General features: G+C 32.2%; 2 protein-coding genes across 2 annotated transcripts; both read right to left on the bottom strand.

Annotated features, from left to right (window-relative positions):
- Positions 1-510: 510 nt before the first annotated feature.
- Positions 511-2,610, bottom strand: OCT59_001724 (uncharacterized protein; the record flags this gene model as incomplete). Its single annotated transcript, XM_025313398.2, has 1 exon — positions 511-2,610. One exon carries the CDS (start codon positions 2,608-2,610, stop codon positions 511-513), a length of 2,100 nt encoding a protein of 699 aa, XP_025187368.2.
- Positions 2,611-7,502: 4,892 nt separating this feature from the next.
- OCT59_001723 (uncharacterized protein) lies at positions 7,503-14,414 on the bottom strand (the record flags this gene model as incomplete). The annotated part of the gene is made up of 15 exons (XM_066144029.1): positions 7,503-9,777; positions 9,860-9,976; positions 10,053-10,319; positions 10,389-10,625; positions 10,695-10,868; positions 10,932-11,044; positions 11,110-11,641; positions 11,727-11,891; positions 11,956-12,060; positions 12,122-12,551; positions 12,632-12,725; positions 12,801-13,071; positions 13,158-13,796; positions 13,873-13,942; positions 14,026-14,414. The coding sequence occupies 15 exons, from the start codon at positions 14,412-14,414 to the stop codon at positions 7,684-7,686; spliced, it is 5,697 nt and encodes a 1,898-aa protein (XP_065995231.1). The 3' UTR covers positions 7,503-7,683.
- Between the last annotated feature and the right edge of the window lie 3,736 nt (positions 14,415-18,150).

Below are 18,150 nucleotides of genomic sequence, written 5' to 3'. Positions count from 1 at the left end.
AAGAAGACTATCCTAAAGCTATGTCATCTCTACGCCTATTCACCCCCTTAAACTAATTCAACTATATACATAAGATCCCGTATCCGTATTTCAATAGAACCAACAATCCAATTCTCTCAAAAAGGGAGATTTCTACACAGAGAAGACTAAACGCATAGCAGGACATTGTATATGAGAAAAATAAAGATTAAACACCACTACCTAAACGTCACCTTATCACTAAAACCGAGAAAAAAAAATAAAATTCTATCAATAAAATTTCCAGGACATATTTAACAGGACGAAGAACTTCTAAGAACGACTTCCAAATCGGTATGATTCCTAGAAGATGAAGATCTTCAACCTGGTAAAAACTCGAAGAGGTTTGGAAATCGAACCAAGAAGGAAGTCCAGCAATGAGGAGAAAGGAATGAAGTAGGAGATGGAACAATCCGAATCAGGTCAGGCCGTTTAATGGACGCCTCTGAAATCTTCAACCGGCGGTGAAAGAAGAATAGTAAAAGAGATCCTCTACAAAAAATTAAAATCAGGAGAAAAGTACGGATCATCATCCGAGTCGTAAAGTTCATCATCGGAATCAGAAGTGAAGGTATGACAATCGTAATTAGCGACAAGAAATGTCGGATGAGAAACATCCTCTTCAATGTCGATAGAGTCGTTAGGCGGATAATTAAGAGCTTCTATTTCCAGCTTTTCAACATAACGGGACCAATCGGACGCGGACATATTGTAAGGTTTGTAGTAAACTCCCTCACTACCATCTGGATAAGAAATCTCATAAGAGATATCATAATTGAAACCAGTATAATCATCGGCAGCTATAAATGGATCGAGAAAGTCAGACGCAGAACAGCTAACATCCTCTTCAATGTCGATAGAGTCGTTAGGCGGATAATTAAGAGCTTCTATTTCCAGCTTTTCAACATAACGGGACCAATCGGACGCGGACATATTGTAAGGTTTGTAGTAAACAGATGCTCTACCGTCTGGATAAGAAATCTCATATGAGATATCATGGTTGAAACCAGTATAATCATCGGCATCTATAAATGGATCTAGAAAGTCAGACGCAGAACAGCTAACATCCTCTTCAATGTCGATAGAGTCGTTAGGCGGATAATTAAGAGCTTCTATTTCCAGCTTTTCAACATAACGGGACCAATCGGACGCGGACATATTGTAAGGTTTGTAGTAAACAGATGCTCTACCGTCTGGATAAGAAATCTCATATGAGATATCATGGTTGAAACCAGTATAATCATCGGCATTTATAAATGGATCTAGAAAATCAGACGCAGAACAGCTAACATCCTCTTCAATGTCGATGGAGTCGTTAGGCGGATAATTAAGAGCTTCTATTTCCAGCTTTTCAACATAACGGGACCAATCGGACGCGGACATATTGTAAGGTTTGTAGTAAACTTTCTCATTACCGTCTGGATAAGAAATCTCATATGAGATATCATGGTTGAAACCAATATAATCATCAGCATCTATAAATGGATCTAGAAAGTCAGACGCAGAACAGCTAACATCCTCTTCAATGTCGATAAAGTCGTTAGGCGGATAATTAAGAGCTTCTATTTCCAGCTTTTCAACATAACGGGACCAATCGGACGCGGACATATTGTAAGGTTTGTAGTAAACTCCCTCACTACCATCTGGATAAGAAATCTCATAATAGATATCATAATTGAAACCAGTATAATCATCGGCAGCTATAAATGGATCGAGAAAGTCAGACGCAGAACAGCCAATCGAAGCTTGAAACCGTGCTGGTTGGTCAGTGTTGAACGGATTACGACAATAATTATCATCGTTAGCAGGAGGAGGAAAATCGTAAGCGTCATATACTGAAGGTTCCATGAGCGGGTCATAAGTGTAACGATCCAATGGGTGAGAGAAAAGCGAGGCAAACAATTCAGAATATTTGCAATCCCAGATAGCGCGAGCCATGGCAGCAGGAAGAGGATCATTAACAAAAGGGACACCATGAGAGCGCAAAAATCTAGAATCTTCATTAGATGCAGGCGGTTTTTGTTTGTTTTTCTTTTTGTTGCGATTACGTTTACGATTACGATTACGATTACGATTACGTTTACGTTTACGTTTACCGAAACACTTCAACTGCTGTAAAGAATCTGAAAGAGGATTATCAGCATCCAAAGAAGGGTCATCAACAGAGGCTGTAATTGGATCAGAAGGGAGATGTGGAAAAAATTTTTCTTTAATATAAATTAAAGAACCCAGCGTGAAAATATCCGGTGCGTAGATCAGAGCTTCATCATCAAGGGCCAAAATTGTTTGCAATATGTCGTACGTAATAACTTCAAGTTCAGGATCAGAGCAAAGATCATGTTGATCTAGTGGTACATCGGGCGATATAGGATGTAGATCGGGAAAAGAAGTTTCACTATCATCCAAATCAGGAGAATCAGGTGATAGATCAGACAGTACTGAGGAGGGCAGTAATTTTTCAATACGAGAACGATTATGTTGAATATATCGAAGAGCTTTCGGGCGGTCATAAGAAGCCGTAACTGCGAGTAAACCAGGAAGAAGGTCGTCATCATCTTCGTCAGAGTCGTAATAGTCTTCGTTGAGACGCATACTTAAGGAAAGAACTGACTTCTAAGCGAGAGAAAAACAGTAAAACAGTAAAAATTCAAACCTGTAGCAAAACTGTCGCAAACTAATAAAAATAAGTTTAAGTAGTAAAGAAGGTGAAGGGTGTATCCCCAAGAACCTTCAGAACCTATAGGAATACGAAAAAAATAAGAGGAAACCTCTTTAAAACGAAAAAATATTTTTACGAATTTTTGGCAAGTGGTGGGAACGGGAAAGAGTTTTTTATATACACTAGGAAACAAGTAGAAAATAAGAAATCACAAGAAAATCAATGAAGGAAGAGCGAAAATAACCATTAATTAAATAGTAATCTTGTTAGGGATGGTGAATTTCTTTTTTAGAAATCTAGTGAGTGAAAATCATGTTGGAAATTGCTTTTTTTTAACGCGGTGTATCAAATATATCAAAATCGCATCGAAAATATTTAGAGCAGACGTGAGCGGCACGGTAGTAAAATGAATCAAGAGTCGATTCATATAGGACTTTCTTTCTTCTTGACTATATCCTAAGGAAAGTTCATTAAAAAACAACATGCCAATTATCAGAAGAGAAATACATCTTTCAGTTGTCGGGTCTATCTTTTCCTGCTTTTTATGACGCACGATCTTTATGATTAGATGACCGTTCCATCATAAATTCATCGATTTAGGTTTAATAACTTCACTTCTTTTCTAATAATTTTGTGAACATATATTTTTAAAATTAGAAATCGACTTAAAATTAAAAAATTTATTAAAGACAGTAATGCAGTAAAATTTACGCGATTCAGATGTTGTGGTTGTAAATGCTGTTATACACTTATGACTAGAGAATACTTCAAAAATCACATATTTCGTTCTGATATAATCACTCGACATGATATTTGTGGCCAGTTCATATAAATTGATTGAACGGGATATTTGACCGGTTACACTAAAATTTGTGACCAATAAATTTTGTTTGTAGAACGATCAAATAAACTACCCCAACGGCACCCAGAAAATTCTTCGAACTCGGCCGGCGTTATGCACTGACACGTGATCGAAGAATTTAGGATGTGATGAATAAAACGTGACAAATAGAATTTCATCTACTTGAAAAAATCTAAGTCCCTCAGATAAATATAAACTGTGAAACTTCGGACAGGGTGTGACGATGTGATAAATAAAAACAGATCACGTGATCGAAGAATTTTTCTGGGTGCTGTTGGGTTATATCGATCAAATATGCACCACCAAAATCGAGAGTACCATACCTATTGGTTGCCTAATGTTTATCAATCAACCAACTCAAAATTGAACTTTGATCATGAGATTAGTGTAACCCGACCAAAAAAGCCGATCTATCTTATTTATTGTCTATTGTTATTAACTTATTTTTTATTTTTAATTTTATTAACAATTACATTATATCTTCGAACACTGCATATACTGCATCAATAGAATAATAATGCAATGCGATAATTGTTTTTCTTTCTTTGTTTATTTTAAAAACAAACTTTCTAAAATAGCCAGTAATCACCACTTATGAATTAATATTAAATCTGTACATTATTCGGTTAAAAATATGTAATGAACTTATTAACAAACAATAATTTCCTTCTATTTTAGAGAAAATACAAAAATTATCTTAATTTTGTCACCACCACAAATATGGCAAAATAACTTTGCAACGTACCACAAACCGATATTTTCTTTTATTAACTATATCATAGATATTTACACATAAAATACCGTATTATATAATACAATTTAGTCCCAAATTAGTGAAACCTAAATTTTCACATGTTTCGATTCTAATCTTTTGGTTCATATTAGTACTACTGATCAGCAGCTATACTACCTCAGCAAAACCCTTGAAAATTGGCTATGTACGATAATATTAATCCCAAATATACAGTATATGCCATTTACTAAACTACGGATTTCTAACAATTTATAGTTTTAACAAGACAATAACCTTATGTTAATTAATAATACAATTAAGAAATAAATACGACTGACTTTGATGTTTTCATGTGAATTCGTCTTGTAAGAAATCGAGCCTTCCGAGGTGCACCTTTATCTATAGTTAAATTTTCGCGGATCATGGATAAATTGGATATCAAAAGTTTTTTTTTAGGTCATTTATACGATTTCACAATGTATTGTACTCAGTGATTGGATTCCCATGGAATTTGCAGGAATTTATCGGGATCTGTGCAAATTTTACATTAGTAATACTGTACAAATCCGGATCGTAGATAAGGCATATACCGGAGATAAGGCATATAGATGTTGCCACTCAACCCTTTATTAGATAAATTAAACACAATTTAAGTGATTATTAATATATTAAAATAAACATATTTTAAAACAATGTCTTATCATGTTATCTATGGCTTACCATATTATCTACGTTATAAAAAAAAACTTTTATAAATACAACATTCCATCACATATTTTCCTTCAAAAAAAAAAATGAGTGAATTCATTCCTAATCCAGGGTGAGAATTGGATATCTCAGGGAGATAAAGGGAAGCGAAAAAAAGGAAAGAGGAAACGAAAAAAAGAAAGAGGATGTGAAAGAAGAAAGAGGACGTGTAAGAAGAAAGAGGATGTGGAAATAAAGAGAGGACGTGAAAGAAGAAAGAGGATGTGAAAGAGGAGAGAGGACGTGATAGAAGAAAGAGGTCGTGAAAGAAGAGAAGAATGTGATAGAAGAAAGAGGACGTGTAAGAAGAAAGAGGAGATAAAAAATAAGAAAGAAATAAAGAAAAAAATACAGAAAAGGTGAAATAAAGGAAGGAGAATGAAATCTATAACATAAATAGAACCGCTAAAGTTAAGAAACCCATAAAGCAAGAACAAAACCCATAAAGAAATGAAATAAAGTTAGTAAAAGAACAAAATGCAGTAACTTAATCGCTGGTACGTGACGACGAGTCGACCCACAACTCGATAGCTGAAAGAACCTAGAAACCTAGAAAGAAAGAAGAATGGATTAGAAACAAAATGTCAAATAAACAAAAGAAGAAATAAACATACTGTCCGTAATCAAAATCAAAATTTTGGATTTTCGCGTGATCAGAGGATGAATCGACATTAATTATATAAAATGATTTTCCTAAATAACCTTAATTCAAACGATTAATATTAAACTCAAAACATCTATCCTAATATAATAAAGAAGTGTCAGCCAATTTCTATAGAATCATGGGGCATTTTAACACTATAAAAAATTTTCTGGGAAAAATTCCGATAAATGATCATTTTTTTAGTTTTCATTCCAAAAAACTCCGATATCAGGAAAGAAAATTCCTGTAAGATACCCTGACTACTAATGGAGAAATAATCATTATTTGCGAAAGCCTGTTACAAGATTGAAAAATTAACACAAACTCCCGCATCGCAAACTATGTTTAAAAAAGATGGTGATACAGATCGATCAGGAAATTGTCTTCCTGGTACAGTAATCGATACTGTTATAATCCATCCGAATGAATTCGACTTTTGTAATTTTAATTTACATTAAGATATACAATTTATAACAAACATTAATAAATGATTTTAAAATTCTTGATAAGCAACTGATAATGGAGCAAATATGATAATAGATTTGCAAAGCCACGCTGGGCTATTAGGGACGTCTCGGCCAGCTCACTATTATGTTCTATAAGATGATAATGACTTTAATCCAAACATGTAAGTTAATTTTAATTTAATTTAATAAAATTTAATATAGTAACTAATTTATGTATTTAATAATTTAGGTTACAAACATTGTCGTATAACCTCTGTTATTTATACGCCAGTGTATTATGCACATTTAGTTGCTTGGTTACCAAACGAGCAAAACTCCACGCGCGCGACGGGTCATTTAGTGATACGGAGCCCGAAGAAGGCGCAGATGGTGCTGCGGTCACATTTGGAGTAGTAAAGCCGGAGCTACAACGGGTACAGAAATGTAAATGGGGGGACCTACCAGGCGGGACAATTATTTTATGATTTTTCAAGCTTGGTATGACATCGATTAGTTATTATTTCAATTATTTTAATGCTTGTGGAAGAAACAGGGATGTAATGGACAATGATTCTTGCATTTTATATTATTAAAATTAAATTTTATTTTACCAATTATTATGCAAAATATCTAGAGCAATGCAAAGGACAATGATTCTTACATTTTATTATTCTTTATTCTTTAAACTTTTATTTTATTTTACCAATTATTATGCAATAATATTGTCCAGAGCAATGCAAAGGACAATAATTCTTGTATTTTTTATTATTCTTTATTCTTAAATTTAAAATTAATTTATTAATTTTAGGTGGGCAAGGTCAATAAATTTATTATTTTTCAAGCTTGTACAATGTTGTCGTTTAAAGTTGGTTTTTAATGTTTATTAAATTGCTATGGTCGTTACTTATAGCTTTAATTTTTTAAAGAATTTTTTATTTTGTTATAAATAAAAGATGATATTGATTTAAGATTCGTGAAATTTTATTAAAAATTAAATAGACCGAACAATTTCAATATCTAACTTGCTAATAAATCAGGCAGTGATTTAGAAATTTCCCATAACAACATTTAACAAAATAATAAATATGGTTAATTTAATAAAAAAAGCCATGGGTCCAATGGGTCATGAATTCGCGCAAGTCATAAGTGGTGGGTCGTGATTTTATCCATCAAATAACTATTATATTCTGTTAGGAATTAAAGAGTACTATTAATAATAATCTGATTATAGTTATACAGTTAGGATGTTCTATGCATTAATCCCAAATGTTTTTTATTTCAAGATTCAAGTATATTAAATGAATCTTGAAAATAATTTATTCTCGGAGTTAAATTTGTAGTTATTTATAATATAGATATATTTTAAAGCAACTTAAAAAATTGATTTTAATTTAAATTTAATCAAAGTAGTTTATTTTGCCATTATTACGAAGCCATTATTTATTCTCATTATCTCATAATTCTATTACTATAAATTACATGTACAGTATATACAATTAAGAAAAAAAAATTAATAATAATAATAAAATAAATAAAATTATACATGTACATATACTAGACATTATATAATAGTATCTATAGTATTTTAGACTTTGCCCTTCTAGGACGTTTCACTGTGCGCGCATCATGATCGATGGCCCTACGTTTTGCTCGTGTTCCTCGGCTGGGAGTAAGATCAATGATTTCGGAGTCTGACTCCTTTTCATTCTCAGAATCCTGATTCAAGGTCGTGTTTTTTCTTCTATTACGTTTTGGTCTCGCAGATTCTATGACTTCGGAATTTAGATCCTTATCTGTTTTTGCGGTTTCTTCCGTAATTTTTCTTCTGCCACGTTTTTGCGGTCTTGTGATTTCTAGATCTTCAGAACTTAGATCGTTATTGGTCTTTGCAATTTCTTCGACAGCTTTCCTTCTGCCACGTTTTTGCGGTCTTGTGATTTCTAGCTCTTTAGAATTTGAATCGCTATCTGCAATTTCTTCCGTGGCTTTTCTTCTACTACGTCTTGGCGATATTGTTATTTCTAGATCTTGATCTTTGTCAGTCTTAGAAATTTCTTCTGTGTCAGAAACTAAATCCACTAACTCGTTCTTTTCTTCATCATTTTGAGTTATTTTTGCTTTCGTGGTTTTTCTTCTACCACGTTTTGGAGGTGTTGTGACTTCTTGCTCTTTATCTTTATCAGTATTTGCAGTTTCTTCTGCATCAGAAACTAAATCAACCAACTCGATCTTTTCTTCATCATTTTGGGTTGTTTTCACTTTCGTCCTACCACGTCTTAACGGCCTTGTGACTTCTTTATCGGTCTTTTCAGTTTCTTCCAAATCAGAAACTAGATTAATCAACTCGCTCTTTTCTTCGTCATCTTGAGTTGTTTTTACTTTCGCGTTTTTTCTTCTACCACGTTTTGGTGAACTTGTGGATTCTTGATCTTTATCAGCCTTTGCAGTTTCTTCTTTGTCAAACACTAGACCTACCGACTCATCATCACTTTGAGCAATTTTTACTTTCGTGGCTTTTCTTCTACCACGTTTTGGTGAACTTGTGGATTCTAGATCTTGATCTTTATCAGTCTTTGCGGTTTCTTCTGTATCAAAAACTAGACCTACAGACTCATCATCACTTTGAGCAATTTTTACTTTCGTGGTTTTTCTTCTACCACGCTTTGGTGAACTTGTGGATTCTAGATCTTGATCTTTATCAGTCTTTGCGGTTTCTTCTGTATCAAAAACTAGATCTACAGACTCATCATCACTTTGAGCAATTTTTACTTTCGTGGCTTTTCTTCTACCCCGTTTTGGTGAACTTATGGATTCTAGATCTTGATCTTTATCAGTCTTTGCGGTTTCTTCTGCATCAAAAACTAGATCCATCGTCTCATCACCACTTTGAGCAAATTTTACTTTCGTGGCTTTTCTTCTACCTCGTTTTGGTGAACTTGTGGATTCTAGATCTTGATCTTTATCGGTCTTTGTAGTTTCTTCTATATCAAAAACTGGATCCATCGGTTCATCATCACTTTGAGCAATTTTTACTTTCGTGGCTTTTCTTCTACCTCGTTTTGGTGAACTTGTGGATTCTAGATCTTGATCTTTATCGGTCTTTTCAGTTTCTTCTGTATCAAAAACTAGATCCATCGGTTCATCATCACTTTGAGCAATTTTTACTTTCGTGGCTTTTCTTCTACCACGTTTTGGTGAACTTGTGGATTCTAGATCTTGATCTTTAACGGTCTTTTCAGTTTCTTCTGCGTCAGAAACTAAATCCACCAATTCGCTCTTTTCATTTTGAGTTGCTGGGTTTACCTCTTCATTAATCACTTCCTTTTTTGTTTGAGATTGTTCAACGGGCGCAAAGTAATCATATATCACATTCTTTTTCCCTTTACTATCTTGAGTTTGCTTTTTATCATTATTAAGAGCTTTATTCTTTCCTTTACTGCCTCGAGCTGGTTTCTTATTTTTATTGTCATCAACGAGATCTAGATCCATCTCGTTATCATCTTGTACTAATGAATAAGATTTGACCTCATTTTGATCATCATCTTTAACCTCAACAGATTCGGTATTAAGCAATGACGGATTATCTGATAGTGTTGATGATTGCGGCGGAATTTCGGCAAGTTTAACCTGAACTTGCTTTGTTTTGTACTGCTTCTGTTTTAGAATATCCTATAATTTATTAAATAGACGTTATTATTATTAAATTGTTTCTTTTAATATATAATATCAAATGCATAAAGTATATACTCACATCCCAAAATGCCAAGAAATCATTTAAATCTTCTATCCACATTCGTTGAGGTGTTTTTTTCCTGAGATCTTCGAGTTCATTTTCTTTCTCTACTTTTTTACTTAAGAGTTTTTGTACCTAACACGGAAAATCAATTAGAATACTCCTACTTAATTTTATGAAAATCAGAATTTCAAAAAATACGAAAACTTACCTCTTCCATGCAAAAACTCCATGCCGGAGATTTCATCAAATAATCATATCCATGATCATTATGACTAATATTGAAATCCTCGTCGTCATTATCTTTAATGTCTTTATCATCTGCAAATCTTTCGAAGTTATTTTTCTCGAGTAAATCAATAATTGCATTTCTCAAAAGCCCTTCAAATTCGAGATTATGGTCAATCTTCATTTGAAGAAATTTAGCTTTATTTCTGAGCTTTCTGACTTCTATTTCAAGTATCTTTATCATATGAGCCTAAAGTTCATTGAGAGCAAATAAATTAATTTTGATTTTCATAAAAATACAAACAAGATCAATGCGAACCTTTCTTTTATGGTAGTATTCGAGTCGGTAATCGTAGAATTCCTTGAGAATCTCTTCAGGCGAATTATATTTCCTAATACGTCCTCTACCATCGAAACACACCATATTAGAAGTATTAATGGCTGTGCTAGTCTTAAATTTCTTTTCAAGTCCTTCTTTTAAAGCAGCTATTAAATTTTCTTCAGACAACTTAACAGTGAAATCAACAGCAGTTGTAGTATGGTTCTCCTTATATTCCTATTATTTATTATAACTTATTAACTCTGTTTTAAATTTAATCATACTAAATAATAAATATAAACATACTCGAATCCAGCTAGAAGTTCTCTCCGTTCCAGCGATCCATTTTTCAAGTTGCTCTTTGTAACTCTGTGTCCAAACACGAACTGGCAATTCAGTAATCCTAACAGATTCATCATTAACTTTCTGGATTATACCGTTAACTTGATATCTATCATTACTTAGTTGTTCAAACTCTCCCTATAATTATATATTTATTACTTAGAATTTACATCAATAAAGAATTATCAAATATTTTATTACCTGAAAACCGCGATACCAAGGGTGCATTGGTACAGGCTCTTCGTTGTTAATTAGACGTTTCAGGTTGTCAACGATATCACGGGGGTTGTAATTTGGAATATATGAACTCCAGCCTAATAATTGAAAGATGAATTTAACATTAAGAAATGAGTTCGCACCTATATATAATGAAACTCACCAGTTCCAATACCCTCTGAGCCATTGACAAGGATCATAGGTAGAATCGGCAGATACCATTCTGGTTCTACAAACTGCCCGTCATCATTGCAATAAGTAAGCAACGCGTCGTCTTGAGGATGAAAAATTTTTCGAGTCAGTGGAGGAATTGTCACGCTAATATAACGGGCACTAGCAGCATCTTTTCCTCCTTGAGCTCTTGTACCAAATTGACCTTCGCCATGGAGAACATTGATGTTATTTGAACCGACAAAATCGTGAGCCATTGCGATGATTGTTCCTTGAAGACTCGCATCACCATGATGATATGCCGCCTCAGCTAGAACTGCACCGGATAACGATGAAACCTTAACTTCATTCTTGAAATTTTTCTTAAAGCATGTGTATAAAACTTTTCTTTGACCAGGTTTTAGCCCATCAAGAACATTAGGAATCGAACGCTCATTGTCAGCTCGGCTGAATAAGATTAACTCTTTGTTTATAAAATCTGTTATCGTGATCTCATTTACATCATGATTCATATAGGTACCCGGCTGAAATAAAAATTTTAATTATTTTTTTTTTTTACAAAATGTAATTTCTATTTTGCATTTATAAAAAGAAATAACTAACACTTACTTCATAGTTTTTTAACCACTCCTTGCGATCATCTGCTTTCTTTTTATTAAAGGCCATATCAATTAATTCTCGTTCACCCTCTGCAATCGCTCTAAAAGGTTTTTTATGACGGTTTAGATTTCTGAAGTATTTTTTTGCTTCAGCAGAACTAGAAGTACCAAGTCCCTAATAATATAAAAACGCAATTAAATACACATTATTTCCTTTGTGAATATATTAAGATACCTACCTTGTAATATTTGATTTTCCAATTTTTAATATCAGGAATCGTTTCCTTCCATTTTTCGAATTCAGGTACGGTAAAAAATGACAACTCCATTTCACCTTTTGTACACTATAATAAAAAATTAACATTTACCTTAAGAACGTTTATTAGAATTTTTTAAAATTCATACCTTGACTATAGGAGTGATGAATTCCAACAAGAAACCTTTAATTCTCAACAAGGATGGAAAGAAATGATCCATAAAATTGATGATCAACCCTTTTATATGACTTCCATCGTGATCTTGATCCGTCATGATCATCAAGTGGCCATAACGCAATTCACTTGTTGATTCATATTCTTTTCCTTGTTTTAAACCAAGAATTTGCTTTATATGTTGGATTTCTGCGTTGTTCATGATCTGTTTATGAGAACCATCTCGCACGTTCAGTAGTTTTCCCCGGAGTGGGAAAACTCCATAATAATCCCGTCCAACCTCAGACAATCCAGCGACAGCCAATGATTTTGCAGAGTCACCCTCAGTAAGAATTAAAGTACAATCCTTAGCATTCCTACCGCCAGCATTATTTGCATCATCCAATTTTGTGATGCCTGTGATTCTATTTGGAAATACATTTAAGATTTAATAAACTAAAATTTCATCATTAGAAAATTGAAGAATCATACGAATCATACATACTTCCTACTTTTCTTTCCATCCGTCTTTTTTAGCTCTTTATTGAGTTTAAAATCAACAACTTCGATGATCTGATCAACAATACCACATTTAAGCACTATTGTAAGAAAAAAAAATAATATATTAACATACAAAAGTTTAAAGAAGCTTTCTATTAATTATGATAACTTACGCCCTTTAAAGAATGCGTCACTTGGATTACATGAAGAACCGAATGATGTAACCTTTAGTGTAAGATTTTCTTTTGTCTGAGAATCAAATGTTGGATTCTCAATCAAACATTTAACGAAAATCCACATATGATTTTTAACTTGATTCTTTTTAATGTTTGCATCCTTCTTTTTACTCTTAACCGCTGACAGAATTCTATCTGCAAGTTGATCTGCGATGTAGTTAACATGGGTACCGCCTTTTGATGTACATATACTGTTAACGAAACTTATCTATCATTTCAATGAAAATAAAATAAATATTATGATTAAATAACTTGCTAAACCAGTTACTACAAGATTAAAGAATAAATACTTACTTGCAGAAATTGAGATTCTGAGGAAGGAAGAACTCCAATTTCCCATCGATTGTTAACACGTTCATATACGATATCTGGACGCGGCTCTTCCCGCTCACCTAAATACAATTGCATGTATTCCTTGAAATCTTTTAATTTCAATTTTTCATTATTCAAGTATACTTTGATATTATTGACGCATGCTACCATGTCATAAACACGTTTCTTTAAAAGAGCAGTAATATCATCATCAAATTGAGACATATTGAATTTTTCAAAGTCTGGCTTGAAAGTAATCATAGTATATTCCTCTTTTTTACTATATGAAGTGAGTTTTGGTTCTTCGATTACGGACATATTATTCCTAAATATTTGGCGATATTTCTTGGAAACTGAAGAATCTGTAGTTTCCACAATGAATTCCGTACTGAAGATGTTTGCTAATTTAGCGCCGTAACCATTGCGACCACCAGTAACTTTCTTCTCACTATCATCATAATTTGAGGATGTCAAAAGATGCCCAAAAATAAGCTCAGGAACCCAAATTTTTTCTTCTTTGTGTATTTCAATAGGTATTCCTTTTCCATTATTATAAATGGAAATCGTCCCTTCTTCTTTGTTAATGTTAACTTTAATAGTATTCATTGTAGGATCTCGAACCTTACATTAAGAAAAAAAAAGTTATTTTCATGCACTTAAAAAAAAAAATTTGACGACCAATTGTGCCAGATTATACCTTATTATCAGCAGCATTTACCAAGATTTCATCCACTATTTTATATAAGCCTGGTACGTAGGTAATGTCTCTATAAGAAGATAAATATGAAATTAAACATGAAAGGTTACATTAAACGAGATTATGTTATAATGAAAGCAGTAATAGCTTTACCTGTAGACCATTCCTTGCTTTTCGGAGTCGTAAACCCACATTTTCTCTTTTAGAGGTTCAACAGAACCAACATATGTATCGGGTCTTAACAAAACATGTTCAAGCTGAGTTTTCTTTTGATAGACTTCTTCAATAGTTTTCTCTATGGCTTTGCTAGGAGTTGTAACTTCACTCGATTCTTCAACATCGACCGGGTTTGATTTTTTAGGAGTAGACTTTTTAGGAGTTGACTTTTTAGGAGTTGAGGCCTTACTAGACGAAGATTTTTTAGGAGTAGATTTTTTAGGAGTTGAAGATTTACTAGAAGAAGCCTCGGCTCTTGGTTTACGAGGCTTTGTGACTTTTTTAGTAGGTTCAGTGTTTTCGTTCTGAACTTGTGAATCAGACATTGCTTAAAAAAATATAATTAGTCCTTGTTAAGAAGTTTTTTATTTATCATACAACAAACCAATATGGGTTTATGAGTTTCATGAGTTTTTTTATGTCACCAGGACCAATTTTCGTGTATCGCGTCAAAGGTTTTTTTGATTTCATTTAAAACCATAAATGATTTTTTAATCACATGATTTAGCATAACCGTTTTCAAAGTCGATTCGAAGTCAATCACGAAACACAAATTTTTAGACTACGCAGGTGTAACAAAGATCATACTTTGAATCACATTTGAATCACATATTAAAAATCACAGATCACATTAAACTATATCCCAACTTTCAATATAATAAAAGACTTTTTAACTTTATAAAAAATAAAGTTTAAATTATTGAATATTTTGTAATATTTATTTTAAATAGTATTCCAGATATTTAAATCTGAAAATTTTCTGGATATTTTGGATATTTTAAAAATATTAAATATTTTTTTTAAAATTTTAAAATAAATCAAATTACAAAAATTTATATATTTATAATCATTCCCTGAGAGAATGGTTTTTTTTGTCAGAAAAATTTCGATCTGTAAACGGTCCAATTATTCATGCAATAAAGTAAACGTTATTATTATATATTGAACCCAACATAAACATTTTTATTTTTTTGGTGCACACACACCACCATAAAAATCATTACAAACATATATGTTCAAAGCCGGAAGAAATGTTGCGTGATTAGCCTGAAAAAAAAATTTCCAAAAAATTTGCTTGAGATCTATAAAGCTTGAATTTTTTATTGATAAAAATTACTCGTATCTGTGATACATAGATTCATTTTATAAAATGTCTATATGTCTATACTAACATCAATGAAAAAAAAATATTTCATTCATACTTTAATTGCGTAATTTCTCGTCAGAAGCTTCAACAATTTCCCCGCCAACGCGACTATAAATAATACAACGGCTTGAGTAGTCGGATAATTATTTTATAAATCTAGATCGATCATTCAAAAACGCCACATTAGTCAAATACGGTCAACAAAAAAATTACGTAATTCTCCTTTTTTTATAAATACCCCTAAGAATCAATCATCATTTTTTCCGCGTAATGTTTTTTCTTTTCATGGTTATTAACTTTTTGAAGTATTTGTTGTGACAAACCATCTACCTATTATTAGTCACGATGGTTACTCCAAAATCTATCCATCGAGTACAATGCAAAAACTATATACATTTATATTTATGCTTTTGATGTTACACCTTTTTCTTATTTTTATTTCTTAAAATCATTTACAAGCACTTAATTTCCCGCATCTATTCTGACGAGTCTATTGTTACTGGCCTCTTGGTATTTGTTCTTGTATATCAGGTCTCTACTCAAGTATAATGAGCGTCTTCGTAACAGGACTGTGTGGAGAGAGGAACTCGGCTTGATGTATTATAGAGCGTCTTACAGCCTTATGAATGAATATAAAAAAAACCCTGGGCTTTGAGTTTGGATTGCCTATCATCTTATCATGTATTTGAGAACACGGAACAGGAAAAATCACATTAATCAGGATTGCATCAAATGAGGTGTTATATACATAAGTGCTCCCGCCAATTTTAATAAATTAGGTGAAGCTATTAAAAACCAGGAACATATTTACAACTAATGCAAAAAGGATCAATACAAACCGATAGCTATTATTTATGATAATGTCTAGTTGTTTGGTTCATAAAAACAAGAAACTAATGAAGATGAACGACAACAAACTTACAACAGTAAACTCAACAAAAGAAATGATCACAACGATGACAACAACAAAAGTTTAGGATGATGTAAAGCACAATGTCAATGATCGAAAGTATATCGCTTATTTGTTAGCACTTAACAGTGAAGGTTCAGTCTCAAGAAGAATGAAATGTAAGTATTACATCATTTGTTTGCGTTCTTGAAAAATAGTGTCATTGAAAAACCTGTAATGGAAATTAACGACGTTAACGAGAAAGAACTAAGAGATGCAAAATTAATGAAGTAGACGCAAAAAAAATATACGAATTGGTTTGGAGTCGTATTATAGAGTATAAGACTTTGGCGGATAATTTCTTGGCTGGGCAGACCTTTAAAGGTAAAATTGGTTTCATTGTTTTTTTTTACATCAATCAAATTTGTACAATTCTGCTTTGGATTAATTGTTTGATTCTTCTTTTTTCTTATTAATATCAAGAGGCAAATCTTAACCGAAGTAAAATAAATTTGATCCAACAAAACTTCTTCGAAATCAAAAGTATCGTGGGGCAGGAAGGAGTGTACTTAATGTTTTGCTGGGACATAAAGAGATTGATACTGATGTATTTAGAGAATTTGAGCTAAAGTGTTTGCAAAAATCCATCAAGAGATACTGTGACTTTTCATAATCAGTAGAATTCTATATTCGTAAAACCTCTGATATATTCAATATACAAGGCTTTTTTAGAAAAATATAGAATTAGCGTAGAATCTTACAAATTAACATATGTCGATAGAAAATACTCTTATTCTTATGCCGTAGCTTAATACAAGTCTCTTACTTCTCGTATTTTGATATTATTGCACATCTCATCGAATTACAATATTACAATTACAATTTTCCCAATTATCGACATCTACCATAAAATCATTCTCTATCCCCTCTATCCAATCGCAATTCTTTAAATAAAATCACGTGAGTTTTAGATTTCATTTTTGATTTTTTCCTGATACAATTACACACTTATCTGCAATTCTGCATGTATTATACACAAATTATTACGAACCAAATTTTTAGTCCGAAGTGTATACATATTAATTTGAAAGGTGATGCCATTATTTCAACTCACGCAGGCATATGCGATTTCTGCATTTTTTACAAAAGATACGCTATTGATACATTTTTAAGAAAAGCGGAAATCGATAATCAAAACGGCACTTCGAACTGTATATCGGTTCCCGCTTCCTAATATTAATAATTTTGTTTTAAAATTATTGTTTCGTTATTCAGCGGGTACAAGTAAAAAATTCTTTAAATTTTATCAAGATTCGGAGAATTGATCTGTTAATATAAAATTACAGTCAGTTGAATTTTCATTATTTCAAAAAGATCACTAAAAAGTCCTCATCTTACCAAAGAAAAAAAAATTTTTTCTTTTTTCTAGCTTATGAAATCTATGAAATATCTCTTTCAATAATTTGTAGTGTAAAGAAAATTTTAAATGATTCTAATACAAAGATATTTTATGAATATTCTTTTCGATTATAAATTATAATTGCTTCATTTTTTTTCGAGCTTCTTGTAGAAACCGGGAAAATAGAAAAGAAAATATAGAATAGTAAAATTTGAGGACTTAAATAAATAATTTTTTTTATTAGATCAAGAGTATTTCTCGTATCTGATATGCAAAAGAACTTATCTCTGAAATACGGGAGATGATGGTAAGACAGGAATAATCTCTTTAATTGTATGCAAATCTGTATGACAATCAAAATTTATCCGAATATGACGTCAAAAGTAAAAGATGAAATTTTTTAAAAATTTATCTATTCTTATAAAATAAACATTAAATCGTCATATTTATTACTTAATTTATTATTTTTTTTATCAAAAGTTGTCAAATGATCAATCATGAAACGCCAACATGCATCGGAGATTCCAATCATTAATGAATTGTTAGTTTGTTAGACGCTTAGACGCTTTCAATTGTGTATAAGATCATGCAATGCACTTTTTTTGGCGTGTTTCACATGTGTTCAAT

This window comes from Rhizophagus irregularis, chromosome 10 (assembly GCF_026210795.1).
Source record: "Rhizophagus irregularis chromosome 10, complete sequence".
Classification (NCBI taxonomy): Eukaryota; Fungi; Glomeromycota; class Glomeromycetes; order Glomerales; family Glomeraceae; genus Rhizophagus; species Rhizophagus irregularis.
This window is presented reverse-complemented; position numbering and strand designations above follow the sequence as displayed.